Source organism: Dreissena polymorpha, chromosome 6 (genome assembly GCF_020536995.1).
Source record: "Dreissena polymorpha isolate Duluth1 chromosome 6, UMN_Dpol_1.0, whole genome shotgun sequence".
Classification (NCBI taxonomy): domain Eukaryota; kingdom Metazoa; phylum Mollusca; class Bivalvia; order Myida; family Dreissenidae; genus Dreissena; species Dreissena polymorpha.
This window is the reverse complement of record NC_068360.1, coordinates 36,655,319-36,675,540: the sequence shown is the minus strand read 5'-3', so window position 1 is coordinate 36,675,540 and position 20,222 is coordinate 36,655,319. Positions and strand designations below refer to the sequence as shown.

Genomic DNA, 20,222 nt, shown 5'->3' with positions numbered 1-20,222 from the left:
CAGTTTAATTGTCAACAGGATTTATGACTGGCGTGTTTATATTATAATTAGGTTCAGTATTTAACGATTTGAGAATTTTCCACCAGTCTTTAGATGTGTTATATCTTTTAAGTTTCTAGCTATGACTGTTGTAAAGCTGATCTTTCCCTTGTCGAATTAATGATATTGTTGGGTTTCTGATTATATGAAACATGAACTAATTATAATTATTGTTTTGGGTTTTCTCAAGTCAGTGAGGTAATTAGATTATTGATAATCTGGATCAAGTTTGGCATCCTAGTGTCATGCTTAAAAAGTTAATACATTTAAAAATTTGTATATAAAAGTAACTTGGTACAAAAAAATGAAATGCCCACCCACAATGTATACCAACACCATTGCTGTGTTTTGTAAAGGACTACTTGAGTTGCTCTGTCTTTGCATACTTACCTATCTTGAAGTGCACACAGCCCTCCAGTTCCCCCACATTGACCCAGCCATTGCGCTTGTCATTCTGGTAGAAGACAACATGAAAACCTCAGTGGGTATTATGACATACAAATTACATTAGTGTGATAGGGGCTTTTAACAACCAAAGATTAAACACATACCATATTTCTAAGATAATGTGTACAAATAACTAGTATAACAATATTGACGATGAACAAATGAATAAGAAAGTTAAAAGATCATGCCTCCATTGTGCTACTAATAAGCCTTAAGAGATTATGTCACAATTAACTTACACAATCTTTGAATGACACTTTGCAGGTGGTCGACAATAACGTGAGAATTACTTACATTAAATATCCTTTAAAAAACACACAATTCTTACCACTTCAGATTTGAATATTTTGGATTTCAGCCATGACAGATAGTAGACCCTGATCTTGTTTTTCTTGCCACTGATGGTAACCAGGATGTTCTGGTTCTCAAGCACCTCCATCTGGGAGAACCGGCGTCGACTGATCAGCGAGTACACTGCACAATATAAACAAAATGGGCTTAATGCATGTGCGTAAAGTGTCATACAAGATAAGCCAGTGTATATTTTCCTACCCCAGGTGTTTCCACCATTGTCATCCCTTTGAAACAGCCGAGTCTTACACAGTAATATAGATAACACATTTGAGCTGTGTTTTGGCTTAAGGCATGTGCATAAAGTGTTGTCCCAAATTAGCCTGTGCAATCAACAAAGGCTAATCAGGAAAGACAATTGCCGCATTAAAAGGATTTTCTGTCAGAAAATACTTTCTTTAAATTCAAAAATATTTTAGGGAAAGATAATTGGACATGTTTGGTAAATGTACATATTTTAAGAAATAACTGGCTTATTTAATACAACAATAATGCAAACCAATATTAAAAGCTCAGTCTGAGCAAACTTACAAAACCTATTCAATTCACTAAACTGTGTATGGGATTGGGCTTATATTGATCACTTAATTGCAGAACATAAACCAGTTGATCTTATTTCTAATTAAAAGTTTCTTTCATTTGACAATAAAAAAAGCCTACCTTTTCCCTGTCCGCTGCGGTCCAGTAACATGAGACTACTGTCTGTGCCAATGAGGAGGTTCACACCTGCAGAATAAAGTGTGCAGCTATGTCACTTGTCAAAGCTAGGTAGGTGTGTCAAACAGAAATACTAATAAGCACAATATATGTTTATCCAAGTTTTTATTTAAATTTTTACATTTTAAAATGCCAGAAAATTCTACAGAGTTAAAACTCATACCACCAAAATTGTATATAAAAATATCGTAAAACAAGAGCACCGCATAACGGGTGCCACGCTCTGCTGTGAAAGCTTGTCAGATTTATTTTTTATTTTTAGAGGTCACAGTGACCTTGACCTTTGACCTAGTGACCCAAAAATGGGTGTGGCGTGTAGAACTCATCAAGGTGCATCTACATATGAAGTTTCAAAGTTGTAGGTGGAAGTACTTTGACTTTAGAGTCTATGTTTAAGTTTTATATTAGAGGTCACAGTGACCTTGACCTTTGACCTAGTGACCCAAAAATGGATGTGGCGTGTAGAACTCATCAAGGTGCATCTACATATGAAGTTTCAAAGTTGTATGTGGAAGCACTTTGATTTTAGAGCCAATGTTAAGGTTTAAGCACGACGCCTACGGCGGACGGCGAGCTGGCTATGACAATACCTCGGGTTTTCTCCGAAAACAGCCGAGCTAACTAGATGAAATAGAAAAAAACATAGGAAAATAGGTGAAATCACATTGTTGTGAGCAATAATAATGCCTTTCAATATCACAAGTATTGCTTAACTTTAAACACAATCTTCACTGAATAATTTCGAAATTAATCAAATTGATAAGTAAAACATCTTCAGCACTGGAGTGTGATTTAGGATTACTTCAGGGGGGGGAAAATGCCCTACCCTATTACAGGATTACATTTAACTCTTCATTTGTATGTAGATTTGTATATAATCAAATTACTATTTGTCAAATAAGTTCAACATTGAAAAGGAGGAAATAAACTGAAAGGAGGAAAAATCACAACCCTTAAGTAATTATGAAGCCTAGTACCCACCCCAAAGCGAAGCACACAAGATGTCTGAATGGAACCGCTTCCTGTACTTCCGTATCTCCGGTGTATCGGACACAGACTCGTGGGTCTGGGTAGGGGCCACGTTTACATTGATCTGAGAGCCACGCCGCGAGGACTGGCTGGACTGTGAGCCCACTGTGGAGCCGCTACTCGCCCCAAAACCAAACGCAGAGAAGGAGCGTTGATGGCGCATGGAGGGCGTCTTGCTGACCGCCTGGCGGTACTGAAACACAGTCGCAGGGAGGCGTGTTAAATCACAGGATTGATATTACATTGCCTTTTTATTACTACTTGATTATTGGCTAAAAGACTATTGGCTAATAGATTATTGGAGTTCCTGTGATGGGAACTCGCTTGGCAGATAACCAATACAAAACTGACTTTCTTGTATTTTGACACTTTACCCCTCAGATACACACTTTGATGCATTTCTAGATACTGATAGCAGACAGCATAAAACATGAACAGACTGAGAGTTGCTTGCAGGCTTTTCTGGTTTTATGCTGTTTGCAAATCGCAATTTTTTTACAATCCTTTAGAGTAGGAAATTGTTAATTACATGGCTAAATATAAGGATTGATTTTTATTTGTCATTGATTATTGGCAAACAGACAATGAATGAAAAACTATTATTTTTGCATTTGAAATGAGAACTTCACATTTCAAACCTAAGTTTCTTGAGGGTCTTCAGAAGTTGTTTACAGATTTCTTCAAAAAATGACAAAATGAAAGCATTTGATTTCAACTTGTTGGCATTGTCTATTTTAAAATTTAACATTGCTAGCTGCTTTTTTTATCTTTAAATAAATCTTTTAGTTCTACGCAAGGATGATTATAAAATTAAGCTAACGATTTGCCTATGAAACAAATATAAAGCAAGGAGAGATTGGACCTTTGTTATCAAATGAGGACATGTGAAGGAAGCATATTTGCAAAACTGATTTGTAGGCTGCATTCTTTAAGTATTTCCTTATTCACTGAAGTGTGAAAATATTTCCCCTAAAAGTGTTCTCTCAATGCTATGTATTAGTTGAAGTATTAGTTGAACTGGGTCTAACGCCTCTAAAATCAGGAGCATTGCAGGCAGCTGTGTTAATATACGTAGTAATTTTCAGCAAAATCAAAAATGAGTCTCAGTAACAGTGAAATTCATAGAACAGCTATGATGGACATGCTAATGATGATAAGTGTCCTGTGAGGCTGACCCTCATGTTTATAAATGTTACCTTCTATTTTCAAGAGACATTGAATCCCAACATTATACCTATACAATCATTTTAGACACCACAAAAAGCTCCCTCAAATTGTTTTTTTTTCAAACTATTTGTCATTGTCCCGACCCCATAAAAAATATTCAACATAAATTTGTATGAAATATTCACTTCATCATATCAAAACAATCTATTGTAAATACTTGTTTTTGGTTGTTAATAAGGAATTTATTTTGCATGAACATAGCTATTATATGAACTTTAATTCTGTTTAATTAATAAATAGCTGAGTTTTCAATAAGAGGATTTTTCTTCAGTGTAAAATCACCTGAAGCAATGATGTCCCAAAATGCATACATGAATGGAATGGATTTTGTCCGCTGGGATTCCGTCCATAACCAAGGGAAACAATTTGACATATTTGGGTTATATGAAGATGATGGATCCTAACAGTATAATTATGCATAATCATGTGCCAACCTTAAATACTGAGACACAAATGAATTTTTGGCTGTTTTTATTCATGAAAAAACATCAAAGTTACATGAACTCTTAAATTATTGCTTATGCATAATATGTAGAACAAATATATCAAATTATTCAAATAAATACAACATATTAAGTTTAGACAAATTGTTATAATTTTTGGTACTATATTTTTTTTTAAAGTTGATTAACAATATAAAAATGATATCCATATTGACTTACAAATAATTTTGCTTGTACAATTTGTACAGAAAATTTTTGGACATTGTGGAAATGGAAGATATTATATTGCTGATAATTAGTATGAATTGTTACGTGGTTTTCATGCATTTGAGGTAAAACAGAATATACAGAGTTATATGTTTGATTTAACATGAGATTCATCACATAGAAATAATGGCTTATATTTGAACAAGATATGTGTTTGTCAGAAACACAATGCCCCCTACTGCGCCGCTTTGAATTTTTTGTTGTTCATTATATCCCTTTAAAAAATATTACTTCCCTTGTGAAAATGATCTGTACCTGCCAAATGATAAATAGAAATTATCTCCCTTTAAAGCTTGTTACTTCCCTTGGATTTTGTTTTTTTTTACATTTGACTTTGAAGGATGACCTTGAAATTGACCTTTCACCTCTCAAAATGTGCAGCTCCATGAGATACACATGCATGCCAAATATCAAGTTGCTATATTAAATATTGCAAAAGTAATGGCCAATGTTAAAGTTTTCGGACGGATGCACAGACTGACGGACGGACGCACAAACTGACGGACAGTTCAACTGCTATATGCCACTCTACCGGGGTCATAAGTTATTGTGACTGCTACAATCTCCTTATAAGTACCTTAGTACAGACACTGCAGTGTTTGTATGCATTTCTGTCAGTAAAACCTTTATGTTGGATTAAACACTCTTACAAAGATAAATATAACAGTGCACCAATAACAAACCTGTATGGAACAACAAGCAACTTTTAAGATTAAAAGCTATAAAACTTATTTTTTGAACAAGACAGTTTTACCTTTTATACTTAAAAAGGTTACTCAAGAATGTTCATAAAGATGAAGTCATTTTCATTTTGAAATTGCAAATTTTTGTTAAAAACTTTGTCTCCAACACATCATCAATACATGGATAACAGAAATAATCCATTTATGATGAAATGCCATACAATGCTTCTGGCACAAACACTTCAACACACTGGCTTGCACAACAACTTGAAATGGTCAGCCATTTCTTAAAACAATAGTAGCAAATTATATTGGAGAGGAGGAAATCTAGAATAAAGACACTAGTTTTTATTGGCTACATGTTCAAATTGAGTTTGAAAGATTGCAGTGTAAACATTTTATTTAAACAGAAACAACATATCTCATTGTAACAGAATCCTTCATTTAGCATTATCTTGAAATCCATTGACACAGAACAATTTATGCACTAGCTTGCCTGTTTTCAACTTTATTCGGGTCTTTATATATGATGAAAACTGTGTGGTAAAAACATACAAGGCTGTGAATAAAATGCTTAAAAAGCTTAATGTGAATTGATTATTCAGACAAAAGATCAACGTCTACAGGAGGTCAAATAATAATGTTTGGTGCTCACAATTGGTGAAATTTGACAACAGAACACTAAATCTAGATTTCTTTGGTAGACGAGTGAAAGCAAATAAAAAATAACATAAATTATATACAAGCAGCACTCTGGACAAACTTGGCATAATGCATGGGCGCTAACAGTAGACCAAGGTTAGCCTGCGCAGTCCAAAAAGGCTAATCAGGGAAAACACTTTAGACTTTCATGTAATTTTTTTTTTTTTTTAGGTACCGTAAAAATGCAGTCATAAGTCAAGATTTTTTTCCTAAAAAATTTGATAGAATTTACAGTCTCGACTTATGAGGTCGTCCATGAAAAATAATGATGACATTCTACTAAGATCGATCCCCGCAGAAATGGTTAAAGTTGTTGTTGTTGTTGTATAGAAAACTTGTTGAAATAGGACACACAAAATTTCCTCTTTTAACTGATACTCACCAATTAAAATAACCACAGTTTGCCGCAACATTTCCCTTGTGTTTTTTTTTCATAATTTTATCCAAAGTTTTCATGTAAGCAGGTGTTTTTTTTACAACTGAACGTGTAAACAAAAGATCGAGTCATTTTTAAAGTAGAGCGAGAATTGGGCAACCTGTGTGAATTGACACTTGACGTCATCAAAGAAAAGCTGCTTCCTGTCAAGAAGCCATAAAGCATCACCCTTCTTGCCGATAAAATAAAATTTCTTTAATTTGTGAAGCGACGTGTTTAACCAATCGCGAGTTTGTTATTCACTGGTAATCGTCCAATTATGTTTGAGCATGTGCATAGCTCCGCCTTTGAAACTGTTATGTAGGACAAAGGTGGAGTTAGCGGTCTATTGGTTATGTCAATCATTGTCATAAAAACGTGTTTACCGAGGAACTAATCAGTTGTTTTGATAGACAGATTAAAAGTACAAAATTTGATTACAGTGATCACAGTGTGTCATCGGATTATAAGTTTGTGGATTATTACTAGCGTGGACAATTTAGTGCAAACTTTATAATAATAATTTATTAATTTGACTAACACATTTGATTTGTGAAAATGCCTCGAAAACTGCAACGCCATGCGTATGACAATACGTTTGAAATACGCGTGATAAAATTTGCAGAGCAATCAATTAATAATAGTGCTGCTGAACGCGAGTTTGGTGTTTCGTATGTCGTTAATGTGTAAATTATGATGTTCATGTATATAAGTTCCGTTTTCCTAAGTTGTCTTTGTTTTTATGTGGTTCATTATGATTTGCTCGTCTATATTTTCATATATTATTTTTTTTTTCCTAAATATATATCGTACATAATACACGTGTCTGCTATGACATCGCACAGTGCTATATTGATGTCATGGTCTATGTATAGAATAAAAACTTCTCGTACATTTAAAATTGTGTCTGTTTATGAAATTCTTGCACGGACAATTTCTGACTCGACTTATGAATTGGACATATTCAAAATCTCTGATTTGCGTATCATTTTTTACCCCCCGACTTATGAGCGGGTAGACTTATGACTGCATTTTTACGGTAGTTCTATTAAAGGGAAATCAAGTCAAAGTGGAAAGTGTCATCCCGGATTAGCCTGTGAAAATGTATGCACATGCATTTAGCCCCAGCTTTCACAGAGGAAGACTCATATACTATTGTAACAAAGCTGACCAATAAGCCTTGTGCAAGCCAGCTAGCGATGGGGCACAATGGACATGGTTGATCGATGAGATCCAGTGAGCTGCACTCTAGAAAAACAGGGCTTAATGCATGTGCATAGTGTCGTCCAAGATTAGCCTGTGAAGTCTGCACATGCTATGCAGGACAACACTTTGCACTTTAATATAATTTTTGGTTCAAAGGAAATATCTTCTTGGCGAAAATCCAATTAAAGCGAAAAGTGTTGTCCAAGTATATCTGGGAGACACTCTTCGCACATGCATTAAGCCCCGTTTTCTAAGAGAGCGGCCCAGTTACACCAGAGTACAGACAGTCAGTGTACAGCGATACAGGGGCACTACGTACAAAAAACCATGCACAATGGATACTGTATATTACCTAATTAATGGCCCATCCAACTGGATGCTTTACCATTTTAAACCACTAGCTTGAGATTCTTTTGTTCAAATTTATATACAGGGAATCATATTTTTGACTTTAAAGCAACTAAATATGTTTGAATATCAAGAAAGGCTGGAAGTGTTTGGTATAGTTTAAACTTGTAGAATGAAACAGTTAGCAATCTTGTTCAGAGTTGACAGTTGCAAATACACAATGTTGAACTGATTTAGTAAAACATTTCAAGTCCATGTTATTTAAGGAACATTGAAAAAAATGTAAATAAATAATCTCCAATGTCTCAAATCAAAACATTCTTTCTAAAATTAATCTTTATTTCTTCTGATGTAACTATAAGCAACTGTATAATATTGATCATTAAAATGAGATAAAATGCTAGCTATAAAAGCAAATTGGCATATTGGATATCAAAGGAATTTTAAGTGAATTTGTAAATTAACTTGTTTCATTTTGCCAGAACAAGACTGAACATTGCAACTAATGAAATAATAAACTCTTATTTGGAAACATTAAGATAACACAAATTTACATTCTCAATAAAAGATTTGGTCACCTCAAAACAATATTTTTGTAATTATTACCTAAATATAATAAACAAGAAACCGTCGGAGACGGGTAATGCTCCCCAAAGTTTTTTTTTGTAACAATATTGCACTATATATTCAGATAAAAGGAAACCTCTTGAGGGGCATAACTTTGGACAAAATAATACGATGGATGGTTGAGCAACTTAAAAATTCAAAGGGCCATAACTCTCTAAATTGTTCATCTAACCAGAACCCACAAATAACATGCGCATCTCCTCAAGGTAGTTAAGCTTTCCATGAAGCTTCATTGAATTCGAGTCAGTAGTTGGAGAGAAATAGCCCGGACAAGAATTGCACTATATGTACAGTTAATAAAAAAATTCAAAGGGCCATAACTCTGTGAAAAATCATCTGACTAGAACCCGCTGATAATATGCACATGTCCTCTTGGTAGTGAAGCTTCCCATAAAGTTTCATTGAATTCTGGTCATTAGTTGCTGAGAAATAGCCCAGACAAGAATTGCACTATATGTACAGTTAATTGAAAATTTCAAAGGGCCATAACTCTGTGAAAAATCATCCGACCAGAACCGAGTGATAATATGCACATCTCCTCTTGGTAGTGAAGCTTCCCATAAAGTTTAATTGAATTGAGGTCATTAATTGCTGAGAAATAGCCCGGACAAAAATTGTGCTCGGACGGACGGACGCACGCACGCTTAGTCAGACGAAGCGGCGACTATATGCTCCCCTCAAAAATTTTGGGGGAGCATAAAAATCAGCTGTAAACGATATGACCTTGGTTTTTTAATAATTAACCATATTTTATATTAGAAATGACATTTCTTGGATGGATAATTATGGCTGATATTGGAGGAAGATAATATAGTGATAATTGAGAAAAATTTGTGATCATTGAATGTTTTTATGCAAAAACTTGGGAAAAACAGGTAATTTTCAGTAAATTATCTAAACTAAAATCTTGCTCTGGAAAGTCATTTATATTTTATTAAACTGATATTTGAAATATACAATGAAAAGGATTTTCGAATGCCCAATACCCCCAACTGCAGAATCTTGTAAGTGATAAGGTTAATTTTTTTAGGAATGGGTTTACAATATAAGTATTTGTCTAGTTATTGACATTCTGTTGTTTTTTTGGGAATGTTTATAAGGAAATTTACAGTATTCACTGCATGATTTTCTGTACGAGTGTTGAGCTATGAAAAGCATCTGCCTGATATAGGGCTACCTTTGGGTCGACAGCCAGTCGATGGAACTGAAATAACAGAGCGCTCACATCTTCAATGGCTAAGCAGGCTAAACAATCTTCATAAGCATTACTGTTTTATGATACAGTTCTTGATACATGCTCCAGTTATGTAGGCTTACTTTAAAAAAAATCCTATAGGAAATTCCAAACTTAACTCTTTCTTACATAACAGTTTAACATAATATATTTACTACAGTTTAACTTTCTTCAAATCAAGCATTGATCACTCAAAAACCTACGATAGCATGAAGAAATTTCATAGCCAAGGAAAAATCCCTTATATTTTAATAAGAAATGGTAACCTTTGATTGATTTTTCGTAAGGGCTGTCTGACAAATTGTTTGCAATTTGTGATAGCTTCAAAGGGTTACAGGGGCTATGTTCTCAACACAGGTATTTATAAGATTTGGCTTAAGAATGTTTACAGTGCATAAGGCCTAAACATTTATATGGGAGATAAATTGACCAATAAGAAAGCTTGTAAGAAAGCATGTTAAATATGAGTGGCAATCCCGATTGGCTGTATAATTGATTTAGGACTGGAATAAAGAATAATCATAGTGCATGAGGCCTGGATGTTGGACCAACCAACCTAAGGTAAATAATAACAAAAGGACCATTATGTTGACCTAATCCAACACCACCTGACCCGCTCACCTCGTCTGACGTGGTCTTGTCCTGAGGCCTCTGACCTACAACATTCTGTGGTGACCTTGACTGTGGGGGCGTGTGCTGCGGAAGTAGGTCAGGCAACACACCACTACTCGCACTGTGACGTGGAGACTGCAGGGCTGTAGTGAACAAGACAAATATCTCGTATACTGTAAAATCATTAATATTTGTGGGACATTAATTTCGTTGGATTCCTGGGTTGACAAATTTGATAACGAAACACAAACACCTAGAAAAATTAACAATGATAATACCTCTGTTTTTTCTCTACAAATCAGAAATTCATGAATTTCAGTGTGTTAAAAAAAGTCAGTTTTCAAAAACATTAAAATGTCATGATGAGGAATATAATTGATAAGTATATTTTTTAATTTAAAAATACCAATAGCACGTATTCAAGTAAAAGCATTCTTGTGTTTTAAAGTTAAAACACAACAAACAAGTTGCAAACAGTCTTTTCAAAACTAGAAAGGTAATTCAAACAAATTATGAAACTTCGCAAATCTCGCCAACCACAGACTTGAGACATGAGAAGTGTAAAATACAAATCAAGCCCACTTACGTCCCCCACCTGCCAGCGACCCAGGGAAGGAGGAGTTGGAGGACATCTTCTGTGCATTCTTGTGCTGACCGCCATTACGTGTGATGTCCCGATCTGAGTGACGGTGACGCTTGGAGTCTATCTCACTCTGCTCACTGCTACCCTTGTTCTGAAAATACAAGGCAAACAATGCTGTTTTATATACCGGTATTAAAACAGACAACCATAATGATTTTAAATATGACCTGGTGGCATAGTTCTTGGACGCATGTGAACCAGATTCAAGCTGGGCCTAGATATTTTCAAGATCATGCAGCACACTACAAGGGACATCAACTGACCATGATAGGTCAGAAGGAGCACTTCATGCTCAGACGGGAGCTAAAAGCAGGACACCAAGTTAACATTAATAAACTCAATATTGGAACTTTTATTGGCACCTTTATTGTTTGGTTCCCCGTCACATCACCTGTTGTCCTCCGAGTAACCCTGGGAAGGATTAGGCTCCTTCATCCCAGGATAAAAAGCAGCCACTTAAACAACTGCTCATATTTCAGACTTGTCAAACATCATTTCAAGGTCTTGTTTGTACAAGGACCCAGCAAAGTCCCAATCCCATAAAACATAGGGAAACCTTATCATGTTATCTAATATAGTGAGGATCTAAATGCCAGCCAATGCATTTCTAGGCCATTTGACTTGTCAATAAAACTTGAAGTTTAATGTTTTGACCAGAAGTTTTTCAAAAACTTGCAAGTTATCATAATCATTGTCAGCATCATTGCACAAATTTACTGTCCGAGTAATGCTTAAGAATGGGTGGTTCTGACAACATATTTGTTTAATATATCTTGGCAGTGTGTTGGTGAGGAATCATGAGAAGATACTGTTGCTCTAAACAAATTTCAAAGAAATAACCCATGTTTAAAAACAAGAAATGTGTTTGTCAGAAACACTATGTCCCCTTTCGAGCCGCTTTGATTTTTTTTTTCACCTTTGACCTTGAAGGATGACCTTGACCTTTCACCACTCAAAATGTGTGGCTCCATGAGATACACATGCATGCCAAATATCAAGTTGCTATCTTCAATATTGCAAAAGTATTCATAAAATGAGCGATTTTGGCCACATATATTTGACCTCTGACCTTGAAGGATGACCTTGACCTTGACCTTTCACCACTCAAAATGTGCAGCTCCATGAGATACACATGCATACCAAATATCAAGTTGCTATCTTGAATATTGAAAAAGTTATTGCAAATGTTAAAGTTGGAGCAAACAGACCAACAGACAGACAGGGCAAAAACAATATGTCCCCCACAATAGTGGGTGGGGGACATAACAAAATAGTTCCAAGTTGATTAATTTTTATCTGAAAGGAATAATAATTGCAAATACAGAGGGACAAAAAATGTCATTTTAGTCCCATTCCAAACCAGCACTTGTTACTGACCACTGTTATCCTTACCAAAGTCGTGCAGGGGTAACTATTTCTTTACTGATATGAGATACCATAATAAAGCAATTAAGCTTAAAATAATCTCTAAACTATAAGGGACCAAAATCAGACATAATCTCTAAACAATTTAATTAATCATGATTGGCTCTTGAGAATGTCAATAAAAGCGACAACATAGCCATATGGGGCAGCAGGCTAGGGCATTATAACAAACAGTTTGGTTTTCTGGGTTTGAAACTCAAATTAACATATTTGGTAAGCCTCTAAGTTCTATAAGAGGTAGGATAGTCATTCAAACCTGAAACAATATTTATTTCATGAAACATCCTCAAATCAAATGTGATTTTTGATAACGAAATAAAACAATTTTCAAAATTTAAAACTATAAGCTTGCCACATAAGAATAAGAGCACCAACAATCAATCCATTACAGCAAACACTCAGTTTGTATGTTTGGCCTCCAGCACACAGTGCTGTGATTGAGCAGGGTTTCAGAAGATTACAAAGTCAAATGTATAGGATTCCTAGATCAACAGTAAGTCCAAACATTACAAACTGTCCACTGTTTCTTGTTGATTTACAGATCTCAATACTAGATTACCAGCCTGGTGGTCACTTTGTTTGCTTTTGTGATGAGCTTTGAATGTCAATAATTTTCATGATTATAATTCTGTTATTTTATGTCAGGTATTTGTTCGCTACGGGCAAACAAATACATCAAACTACTTATGATCTTACAATTAATGAAATACCATTATAGCACAACGCTAATCATATTACAATGTCCTTCATATAAAAAATTTGAGCCACGCTCTGTGAAAACTGGGCTTAACGCATGTGCATTCACTGCACATGAAAATCTGGGACGACACTTGACACACATGCCCAGTATTCTCACAGCATGGGCTCACAAGCTAATAACTAAAACCAATGAACACAGATATTATTAATAAAATATCAAATGTGTACCAGAATATTAATAAGGATAATTTCTGTAAACACCAATATGTTAATGTTGAAAATCTTCTAGCAGTAAAATAAACTAGAGATGTTGCTGACAGTAATTGATACCCCCTTTATATGGCTTTGACATTGATGAAGAGCTTTTAACTCTTTCCCACTCAGAATCAAATTGAAAATGGCTATGTGCAAACGGCATAAAACCAGAACAGCCTGCATATAACTCGCAGTCTGTTCAGGTTTTATGCTGTTTGCTGCTCATCAGTATCTAAGGGTTGAAAATGAAGCCTTAACAACTTGAATCTAGTAAGAAAGGTCTTAAATTAAATGTAACTTTTTAAGGGACTACAAACAAAATAATAATTATGTATCTTAGTGGGAAAGAGTTAAAATCCGTGCTGAATCCAACTGTTGATTATGAGCTAACAGGTAGTGATATGGTTGTGCACACAAATAACGTCTCTCATAGGCCAACATGTGTTGTTACAAAATCTAAAACGCATGGAAAAAGATAATAAAGTGCAAAAAACATGATTGCCCTCAACCATGAATCATGAAAGAAGGGGGGGGGGGGGGCATAATAATAAATGATACAATTCAGGTTACTTTAAAACTCAAATTCACTGGAATGAAGCTATTGTGCAAGGAAATCCATCTCTCAGAACAAATGAGGAGTCTGGTTAAAGGAACATGTAAGAAGAAGAAACTACCAACGTCATTGAAGATGACTAAAAAGCATGTTATTATTATAGCATAATCTACAAGGAATTTTATGTGCAAGTTTTACAGGGGTTAATAAGGGGGATTGAAGAAGAAACTACATTTTGGAATGAACTCAAACAATAACTGATTGCAGGCAAGTGGAGTTGAATTTAAACATTTGGAAAAAATGTGCGTGTAATTACATACATTACATACAGGTATCATTTGTATTAACTTGAGAGTAAAGCTGTGTGATGTTGTGGTGACATCATTTGTTTCACTTGAGTTTGGTATTCACCTGTAATTTGAACTTTTTAAAAATATAGAAATGTGTCTCTTGCAAAGTCTGTGTGCATAGAGGACATTGTTGTTTTCTCAGAAAATATACAGACCAAGATCAAAATATATGGGCTTAGAACAGATTTAAGGGGAAAATGGCTCCTTAGCTCCTGCTTCTTGATATCCCCCAAAGAGGAAGCTAGGTGGGAGAGGAAGGTATGTGACCTACACCAGTGTTAGGTGCTACAGGATAGGTCCACACAAAGGTCACATTTAAAGCAATATTACCCAGACATCTTGCTGTGTACACTGGTCTATGGCAGGTCTAGCCTCAACCTGGCAATACAAACAACATGCTCACAGTAGGGGACAACACTTGCATGGTCTAGCTGTCTATCAAACACTAGATGGGCATGACCAAAAATATTTTGATTGGTCTAGCTGCATACAAGAACTAGATGAGCATGAAAACAGAATTTGCATGACCTAGCTAGCTGCAAGTATAGATAGGCATTAAAAACAACAACATAACTTGCATGGTCTAGCAGTCTTATCATCAACTACACCTATAAATATGAGGTCGACCTCATATCAGTAATTTTCATTTTGTAATAGTATTGTTCCAACATAAAGTCATGTCGGAAGCTTTAACAGCGCAGATTTATCATGCAAGAATTATTAAACACAAAACATCATAAAACATCACTTTTAAGTAATTGCATAAGACGAATGATAATTAAAACTTTCAAGCAATGCTACACCACGTCTGAAACCACTACCACTGTTCCAATTCCATTTGTTGCCATATAAAACTGTGACAATTGAAAGTTGCATAGTGTTATGTCATTGGTCGGTTATAAATAACTTGTTAGGATTGGATTTAGATGAAATTATTAATTTGGTAATTTACATGGAATGTCATTTTAATTTACAATTACATTGTTCATTTAGAATTATAATGTGTAGCCCTTTTTGTTAACTGATTTTAAAAATAAATTTGGTTCAAAGTAATTCTGCCAAAAAAAGTTACCTACAAATACTCATATTGTGTTGTTAACGTTTATTTTCAAAATCTACTAAAGTGGTGTTCTTGCACAATTCTCACACATTTAAGATATGAATCATTCTCAGTGATACTTTATGATAACTTTATGTATTAGCAAAGATTAAACAACACAAGAGATGTGTTTGTCAGAAACACAATGCCCCCTACTGCATCGCTTTGATTTATTAATTTTTTTGTTATCATTTGGCGGTTACAGATAATTATATCATTTGACGCTTATTACTTTCCTTGGATTTATTTTTTTACCTTTGACCTTGAAGGATGACCTTGACCTTGACCATTCACCAATCAAAATGTGCAGCTCCATGAGATACACATGCACACAAATTATCAGGTTGCTATCTGAAGGGACATAAAAGTTATGAGCATTTTTCGAAACCTAAACGCAAAGTGTGACGGAAAGACAGACGGACAGTCCGATCACTATATGCCCTTCTTCGGGGGCATTAAAAAACTGAAATATAAGTTGAAATTAATTTGCTATAGGAAAACAATGTTAACTGTCTAGAAGCAATCGCTAGATTATGTCTAATTATTTGGACTATACAGCAACTAGATTGAAATGAAATTCTTCTAACTAGCTACAATGCAGATGGAAAACAAACAAGCACATTGGTAAATACAGCTAGACTTAATAACTGTACACAATGTCTTTAAAAATAGCAAAAATAAACACAAGTCACATTTGACCCTATCAGATTCTGGTAATTTCTTCCACCACATGATCTCATATAACACCCAATCCTCATTCTGACCTCTTGTTCACCTTAAAGTGCTGATCAATTAAATTATAACACAATAAGGTGTCCCCAGACTATAATGTTTCCAAGATTATGATAAATTACTTAGGCTGCATGTCAGTTTATGCCCCATGGGACGCTTTGCTCTTGTTGTGTATGGTGAAATAATTCCAGGGATAAGAGATGAACCAACTCCCTAACGATTATAAGTTATATACAATAGTCAGTCTAAATCATTAATTCTTGAATATTCAACTTAAATGAGCTGCTTTGTGCAAAAATGGACTATTTATCTGAACCCTTCCCCACTTAGAAGCTAAGTGAAATTGGCTATTTGCAAACAACATAAAACCAGAACAGCCTGCGAGTAACTCAGTCTGTTCAGGTTTTATGCTGTTTGCTGCCTCATCAGTATCCAAGGGTTTGGAACTGAAACCTTTAAAACTTGGGTCTAGTAAGAAAGGACTTTAGATAAATGTAACTTTGTAAGGGACTACAAATGCGGCCAAAATACATATCTAAGTGGTAATGGGGTAAACAGCTAGCTGTACGCGTGTAGCTCCATTTGTATACTCAGGTGAGGAGTCACAATGTCCGCTAACGAGACCACGGATCTTGCAGACTTTATAGCACCCAACTTAGCTCTACACCAGTATGTGCCCATCGAGACCACAGATCTTGAAGACTTTATAGCACCCAAGTTTGCTCTAGACCAGTATGTGCCCATCGAGACCACAGATCTTGAAGACTTTTATAGCACCCAACTTAGCTCTAGACCAGTATGTGCCCATCGAGACCACAGATTCTTGAAGACTTTATAGCACCCAACTTAGCTCTAGACCAGTATGTGCCCATCGAGACCACAGATCTTGAAGACTTTATAGCACACAATGTAGCTCCGGACCAGTATGTGCCCATCGAGACCACAGATCTTGAAGACTTTATAGCACCCAACTTAGCTCTAGACCAGAATGTGCCCATCGAGACCACAGATCTTGAAGACCTTTATAGCACCCAACTTAGCTCTAGACCATTATGTGCCCATCGAGACCACAGATCTTGAAGACTTTATAGCACACAATGTAGCTCTGGACCAGTATGTGCCCATCGAGACCACAGATCTTGAAGACTTTATAGCTTACAATGTAGATCCGGACCAGTATGTGCCCATCGAGACCACAGATCTTGAAGACTTTATAGTAACAATGTAGCTCTAGACCAGTATGTGCCCATCGAGACCACAGATCTTGAAGACTTTATAGCACCCAACTTAGCTCTAGACCAGTATGTGCCCATCGAGACCACAGATCTTGAAGACTTTATAGCACCCAACTTAGCTCTAGACCAGAATGTGCCCATCGAGACCACAGATCTTGAAGACTTTATAGCACCCAACTTAGCTCTAGACCAGTATGTGCCCATCGAGACCACAGATCTTGAAGACTTTATAGCACACAATGTAGCTCTGGACCAGTATGTGCCCATCGACACCACAGATCTTGAGACTTTATAGCACACAATGTAGATCCGGACCAGTATGTGCCCATCAGACCACAGATCTTGAAGACTTTATAGTAACAATGTAGCTCTAGACCAGTATGTGTGCCCATCGAGACCACAGATCTTGAAGACTTTATAGCACCCAACTTAGCTCTAGACCAGTATGTGCCCATCAAGACCACAGATCTTGAAGACTTTATAGCACCCAACTTAGCTCTAGACCAGTATGTGCCCATCGAGACCACAGATCTTGAAGACTTTATAGCACACAATGTAGCTCTGGACCAGTATGTGGCCATCAAGACCACAGATCTTAAAGACTTTATAGCACCAAATGTAGCTCTGGACCAGTATGTGCCCATCGAGACCACAGATCTTGAAGACTTTATAGCACACAATGTAGCTCTAGACCAGTATGTGCCCATCGAGACCACAGATCTTGAAGACTTATATAGCCCAACGTAGCTCTGGACCAGTATGTGCCCATCGAGACCACAGATCTTGAAGACTTTATAGCACCCAACTTAGCTCTAGACCAGAATGTGCCCATCGAGACCACAGATCTTGAAGACTTTATAGCACCCAACTTAGCTCTAGACCAGTATGTGCCCATAAGCAGGCTGGTATTAACCTACCCTGGCCGCATAAGGCATTTTAGTACCAATTTTCGCACATAGACATTCATATTAACATTAAATGTTCAAGATCCTTAAATCCCATTGCCTAAGGATACCAAACAGCTGCAAACATTGAACATACAGTTTCAAACCAAATCAGTAGTCTCAGCGACTGAAAGACTGTGCTCAGTACAAAATGTTGGAGGAACTTTCAAAAACATACAAATAAGGTGTTTTCAAAAGAAAACAAGGGCTGTTTGTAAAACATGCATGCCCCCCATATGGGCTGTCAGTTGTAGTGGCAGCCATTGTGTGAATACGTTTTTTGTCACTGTGACCTTCACCTTTGACCTAGTGACCTGAAATCAATAGGGGTCCTCTGCCAGTCATGATCAATGTACCTATGAAGTTTCATGATCCTTGGCCTAATTATTCTTGAGTTCATCAGGGAAACATTTTACTGTTTCGAGTCACTGTGACCTTGACCTTTGACCTAGTGACCTGAAAGTCAAAAGGGCTTATCTGCTAGTCATGATCAATGTACCTATGAAGTTTCATGATCCTAGGCGTAAGCGTTCCTTGAGTTATGATCTGGAAACCATTTTTCTAAGGTAAGTCACCATGACCTTTGACCTAGTGACCTGAAAATCAATAGGGGTCATCTGTGAGTCATGATCAATGTTCCTATGAAGTTTCATGATCCTGGCCTAATTATTCTTGAGTTATCATCAGGAAAACATTTTACTGTTTCGAGTCACTGTGACCTTGACCTAGTGACCTGAAAGTCAATAGGGCTTATCTGCGAGTCATGATCAATGTACCCATGAAGTTTCATGATCCTAGGCGTAAGCGTTCCTTGAGTTATAATCCGGAAACCATTTTTCTAAGTTAAGTCACCATGACCTTGACCTTTGACCTAGTGACCTGAAAATAAATAGGGGTCATCTGTGAGTCATGATCAATGAACCTATGAAGTTTCATGATCCTAGGCATAAGCCTTCTGGAGTTATCATCCAGAAAAAAATTTACAATTTCGGGTCACCCTGACCTTGACCTTTGACCTAGTGACTTCAAAATCAATAGGGGTCATCTGCGAGTCATGATCAATCTACCTATGAAGTTTCATGATCCTAGGCATAAGCGTTCTTGAGTTATCATTCGGAAACCATTTTACTATTTCGGGTCACAGTGACCTTGACCTTTGACCTAGTGACCTCAAAATCAATAGGGGTCATTTGCCAGTTATGATCAATGTACCTATGACGTTTCATGATCCTAGGCATAAGCGTTCTTGAGTTATCATCCGGAAACCATTTTACTATTTCGGATCACCATGACCTTGACCTTTGACCTAGTGACCTGATAATCAATGGGGGTCATCTGCGAGTCATGATCAATGTACCTATGAAGTTTCATGATCCTAGGCATGAGCGTTCTTGAGTTATCATCCGGAAACCATTTTACTATTTCAGGTCACCGTGACCTTGACCTTTGACCTAGTGACCTCAAAATCAATAGGGGTCATCTGCGAGTCATGATCAATGTACCTATGAAGTGTCATGATCCTAGGCCTAAGCGTTCTTGAGTTATCATCCAGAAACCATCTGGTGGACATACGAATGGACATATGGACTGACATGTGCAAACATATACCCCCTCTTCTTTGAAGAGGGGCATAAAAACTGGACAAATGGAAATAATGTCATTGCAATAATTACCTATAATTAGAAGAACAAGTGAACAGAGTTTGTGTATAAAAGATCAATGAAACTCTTGTCAAAACAGTTGTTTACAACCCTAGAGGGCAGGTGTTTATTGCAAAACAACAACCCTGATCATTTTACGTGAAAGTAATGAGTCAGAGAGAAGCTGTGTTTTGTTTGTATTTATCTGTTTTCACTGAAGTCTTCATCAAATTTCTCATTATGTTGAATGCTGGGGTGACACAAGAGAGCCAAACATGAATCCCCAACAAAGGCATCGTT

General features: G+C 36.3%; 1 protein-coding gene and 1 pseudogene across 1 annotated transcript in view; both read right to left on the bottom strand.

The window, feature by feature from the left end:
• LOC127835023 (mitogen-activated protein kinase kinase kinase kinase 4-like) overlaps positions 1-14,650 on the bottom strand; it is a gene marked incomplete at its 5' end in the record, with an annotated part of 28,589 nt that extends 13,939 nt beyond the window's left edge. Inside the window, 8 exon segments of the mRNA XM_052361205.1 lie at positions 430-493; positions 815-960; positions 1,498-1,563; positions 2,536-2,776; positions 9,679-9,705; positions 10,357-10,490; positions 10,934-11,081; positions 14,603-14,650. Coding sequence (XP_052217165.1) covers positions 430-493; positions 815-960; positions 1,498-1,563; positions 2,536-2,776; positions 9,679-9,705; positions 10,357-10,490; positions 10,934-11,081; positions 14,603-14,650 — 874 coding nt within the window.
• A 5,445-nt stretch (positions 14,651-20,095) lies between these two features.
• The window catches only part of LOC127835586 (extracellular tyrosine-protein kinase PKDCC-like), an 11,885-nt pseudogene continuing 11,758 nt past the window's right edge, over positions 20,096-20,222 (bottom strand).